We start from the raw sequence: 5,339 nt of genomic DNA on the forward strand, positions 1-5,339 counted from the left end.
AACATCTTTAACCCCAGAAAACCTTGTAACCTAAGAAAACACACGCGAAAAGAGTAAAGAATCACTTCGCGATTTATCCCTTACAATGCAAAGATTAAGTAGGATTAGAAATATTCAGACAGTCAAGATCGTCTTTTCTTTGCTCACTTTTTGTGCAAATTGTTGACGCGTTGTTATTCAATACTGAGGAAATTTCATCTGCTAGCGACACTTTTTATTCTATTGTCTCAGAAACTCTTAAACAGAAAAAATCTCATGTTTTGGCGTTGTTTCTCATCTCTATAATTTCTCAGCTGGTGAGAGTAGCAAAGAAAAGTTTTATTAATTTGTCAAGGACGAAGCATTCCTCACATGTCTTAATCGTAGTTACTGAAAGCCGTGATTTAAAACACTTATTCTATGAATTTTGCTGTCTATCCTACTCTCAGTCTCCTTCCCTCGCAATTTTCGTAGGGCGTTGTATGTAGCGACGCGAATCTCCTGCATCCTGAACCAATAAAGAAGAGGATTTAATGACGAATTTAGATAAACAACAGTGGCAGTCCATTCGTAAGCCATCTTGATTGATGAATTATACCCGAGTATAAGACGGAAAACCATAGCTGTGAGGAACGGAGTATAGCAAGCGAGAAACATCATTAAAACATAAACCATAGTGAAGACAGATTTCTTGTATTTTTTCATATTGCCATTGTCCCAAGCTGAAAGAGTCTGTGTTCGGATTTGATTTCGATGACGTCGCAACACATTGAAGATTTTAATATACGCTACAAATGTAGCTATGAGGCTGATGGACAGAACAGGTATCGGCACAAGTGTCCAGTAACGATCAGAGTTGGCTATAAACAGCGAAACACTGGCGACGACACAGAAGAACCAGTAGGCGAGTACCGTTGTCATAACACGGCGAACAGTTACGATTTGCTTGTATCGAAGATGCAACTGTAAAGCTAGCATTTTGTCCACCGCTATCGTTGCGATTGTCATTACCGATACCCCCGCGCATACAAAACCAGCTATCCAGTGAATGAGCCTTCCATCGCAGGCGATTTTAGCATCGTCACTTAACTCGGCTATCTTATAAACGACAAACAAAGGCTGAGCTACGAGTCCAATGACGAGGTCTGAGCCCGCTAAGCAAGAAATAAGGACATTGCTTGGTGTGTGAAGAAGTGGTGTTTTCCAGACCACGAAAATCACTATGCTGTTAAATAGCGCTGCGGTTAAGGCAAGTACAGAGTTTACTGCACAGCAAATGATTTCCGAAAAAAGTATGCCTCCCTCGTGCAATAGCTGAACCGTTGTCAAGAAAAAACAATTTGTGGTATGGTTTACCTCCATGAAGCAAATTTCCAGAACGACGCAAAATGCAACGTAGAATCCCTGCGCACAACTCCTTCGACCCGCTTATTCACTTAACGGTAAAGTGCCGACCGAGAGACCAAACTTAATGAGACCGCTGAAACAGCCTTCCAATCGTGTCCCAATATTACAGGTCATAACTTAACGGGCAATCGGCTTCTTTTCAGCAAACACTTTGGAATCGCATTTAGTTTCGTCCTTGTTTTTCAATGTATGATCTACCGTCGCGCACAATTGCAAAGCCCAAAGTAATTCAAATTGTCAATTTTAGATATTAAATATAGAAAAATTCTACGAACATTTATCGTACTAGGTGCATGATTGTACTGAACTATATGACTTTGTGTTAATAATCTCTAGTGGCAGGTGTCAAAACAATTAACAGCCACATAGGATTTCAGTATTTCACAACTATTGCATGTGACAACACATCATAAGAGCTTTGCTTGTGGCCCAGAGTCCAATACCGATTGATTGCAACGGTAACCTTTTGTCAAAATTCTCTTTGTTTTCGGGTCTAAAAAATTAGCTCTGCCTTTCCTTATGCCCAAGCCATTTTGTGTGTAATATTAACTTAAAGTGCCTTGTGTCGTTAATATGTTCAGATGCGCGGCAGAAAGGTATATGCCCAACAGGCAAGTTCGCCATTCGGAAAAATATATACATTTGTCTCTCATTTCCTCCCGGCAGTTATATATTTTTTTCGAAGATCGGAAGATGGCGATTTTAATTTTAAAGCAAAAAATAATAATAATAACTTGAATATCCCGTTGTTATGCCAGGACTTGGAAACATTTATAGCCTACATACTTACAGACACCGGACTGAGACTGAGAATTTCCATCCCTAACTAAAAATCTCATGTCAACGAAACCATGTTTTAACCTTGTGTTTACCTCTTCGACACTCCAAACTCTTGGCTCCTGTGAAGATCTTCTAAAATTTCTTTTAAAATGTTCTTTAAAACTTCGGTAAAAAGAAGAAGTATTAAAAATGTTTTGGCAGATTAATTTCGCCCTATGTCGAGCCTCTTCAATGCCTTTGTTACAAGATTATTCTAAAACCCAACAGCTAAAAAGGTGGGGCCAGTCTTTGTCTACTACGACCCTTGGGTTTTTAAAGTAATTCCATTCCGTTTTATTATTCATTAGCCGTTCAGGTGGAACATTTTTCATTCTCACGGCTTCTGCGATCTGCCTTGTCATGGAGTCATTTCTGTATGATCCCGTAACTTTCATATTAAATACTTGTCTTTCTTCTTCGTGTTTCTCTCTGCAGTGTCTCCACAGCACCGATCCTTCTTTTCTCCCCTCCAGGAGTTTTAGATGTTCTTTTCCACGAGTATATGCATTTGTGGCGGTTTCTCCTATTATATCTCCACATTTTTCACACTCTATCTGGTATGTGACATTATTCGTGTCACAGGCGTTCTTCCCATCCCCTCCCGTGCACACCAAGCAATCTTCTCTGTCACACGACGTATGTCTTAGGGGGTCCGATCTTTGTAGCAGTCTCTTTAGTGACGTGCCTGCTTGTTCGACTATTTTAATCTTGAAACCTTGTCTTTCCACTTCGTTCTGCATCTTGTTCTTTAGTTCAGAGTAGGGTGTGACAGGGATGAATATGACAGAGTCATAGCCTCCTTTTGTATACCACTCTCTTTGGTTTCTCTTTTTCTCTTCCTCCCGCTCTTCTCTCTTCCACTCTCTGGGTCTGTACATGTGTCTTATCCCTCTCTTATCGTTATCGTTAATCTTGTTGTACGCCTTAACCGCTGATAATAGTACTTCATGTCTAAATTTCTTACTATACCCCGAGTACTGCATCTTACGCATTAGGTCATTGGCATGGTTGTTAACAACTTTTCGAGGCAAAAGCTCGCTGCAGTTGAGCAATACGCGTAGGAGCTCCTGAGTAAGCACTGTTCTTTTTGTTGCCCGCGGCATGGCTGATCTAGCGTTAATGACTGATTTAGTTGACACATCTTTCGAGTAGAACTCATGTAAGATGACGCGGCTCCCAGAGACATTCTGTTCAGGGATGCTTTCTTCTATCAAAACCTTTAGATCGGGTATGGGGATTTTTCCTTCTTGGTGGTCAGACGGACAATCACCTCTATCTGTATGGATGGGTGAATACTATTCCCTATTTGTTGTATAAGCAACATTGTTCTCTTGTCTACAGGGACGCCGGTACTACTTTGCGATTCATGTCTACTAACAATTTCACCATTCTCACAGCTCATTTGGGGTTTTGCCGCCGCTACCACTATGTTAATGTCGTCAACGTATCTTTTGTACATTCTTACTCCTAGGCATGTCAGTTTACTCTTCAGTTGCCCATCCCACCAAACCATAAACACCTGGGCAATGACACCTGTGAGCTCTAAACCAATTGTTCCACCCTCTTGTTGTAATCTCATCTCATTGTTAAATGTGTAAACATGATGTTTCATGATGAAGTTAAGGGCCACACTGAGGGCTTCGGTTAACATTCTCCTCTTTTCTCTGTAATTGGGTACTCCATTAGGTATTACCCATGGTGCAAACCCCTTCTCCTTTACATCTTGAGTTCCACTTCCTGTCATGGTGGGTGGCCTTCCACGTTCTGACCTTCTCTTGGGGCATACACTCTCCAAACCGAGGTTACTGATCCTGCTCTGGTCTACGTTAAGTGCAAGGTAGAGCCCTAACTCGTCATAATCTATGCACTCCAAAGTAGTATCGCAGCCATAGAATATTTCGCAAATCTTCTCAATGGTAAAGTCTATGTCACGGCTGGGGTACAATGCTTTCAGATCCGCTGACCCAATTATACGTCTTCATCGCAGCCTCCGTCATTCACTCTCTTTATCTCTGCCATCATTTCTTCGGTGCTCATGCAGATACTATCTTCTCTCTCTTCTATTCTCTTGAGGATCATTGACATCAGATGCGACATTCTCTGGTTGAAAGATGACTCAGCTCCGCACACCGGCCTAGAGGGTGGACCAGTTTCAGGGTCATTACACTTCTTATGATCTTTTCTGAGAGTATACAATAGCGGTAGAGGACAGTTACAGCTGACCATATTACTCCTAATCCGGCCCTCATTTCCATTGTCTTTCCCAGTTTGCAGTATTCGTGTCCACATAACAAAATGGGCATAAATCTCTTGTTCTAACTTTTATACTGGTCTGCCGTTATGATGGTATCGTTCTGGATATGCTCCTCGCATGACCTCTTGTAATTTTCAGTGGTATCAAGCGAGAACCGTCCGGACTTATCTGTTTGAAAAACCACAACCTCACCAGTGCGTCTCTTCTCTTTCAGCGTTTTCAGACCACTCTCTTCTTCTTTTGGAGGAGGTTTTGCAGCTTTTTCTACCATTTTTACGTTTATACTCTCCCACCGTTTCAATCAGTCTAGTTTTTAATGCCTGGAGCTTTAATTCGGTATTTTCCTCAAGGGGGCCAGGAAGGTGCACTCTTTTATTAAAAGGAAGCTCAGTCGCTCGGAGTTTAGTAAAGTTGAACGTTTTGCTCTCTAAATTATAATACTGGTCATGTACTTTCTTCTGTTCTTCGCATTGCTCCTCCTTTTCATCTCGCCGTTGTCCCTCGCTGCTCTTAGCAATAGACCACCTCAATTTACTGAGGCCTTTTTCTACTTGCACCTCGCATTTGACAGTGTCAATATCTTCGTATACAGAGAACTTAGGAGGTAAACTTAGCAAACGCTCTTCGTTCTCGTCGATGACAACACCTCCGTAGCAACGGGGTTTACCTGTATCGTAGTAAGTCTCCGGTATCTCCTGATCTCGGACTAGAATTCTTGGAATTTTGTTTGGCCTTTCTCTTTTTTCTCGCTCCCAGAGCAACTTTAATTCTTCCAACGCCGATTGGTCTTTCAAAAAGGATTTAGACTCCTTCTGTATTTTCGTATTTTGATATTTGTCCTTTCTGAGGCAACTCATCGCATCGCTGCCCTTCCATCTCA

General features: G+C 41.6%; 1 protein-coding gene across 1 annotated transcript; it reads right to left on the reverse strand.

Annotated features, from left to right (window-relative positions):
• Nucleotides 1-366: 366 nt before the first annotated feature.
• On the reverse strand, nucleotides 367-1,341 carry LOC138023068 (melanocortin receptor 4-like). The gene has a single exon (XM_068870099.1). The coding sequence runs from the start codon at nucleotides 1,339-1,341 to the stop codon at nucleotides 367-369; it is 975 nt and encodes a 324-aa protein (XP_068726200.1).
• Nucleotides 1,342-5,339: the final 3,998 nt, after the last annotated feature.

Source organism: Montipora capricornis, chromosome 11 (genome assembly GCF_036669925.1).
Source record: "Montipora capricornis isolate CH-2021 chromosome 11, ASM3666992v2, whole genome shotgun sequence".
NCBI classification, from domain to species: Eukaryota; Metazoa; Cnidaria; class Anthozoa; order Scleractinia; family Acroporidae; genus Montipora; species Montipora capricornis.

What these genes read in the sequence shown, in the direction of transcription:
- LOC138023068 (XM_068870099.1), bottom strand. Translation starts at nt 1,341, where the DNA reads ATGGAGGTAAACCATACCACAAATTGTTTTTTCTTGACAACGGTTCAG.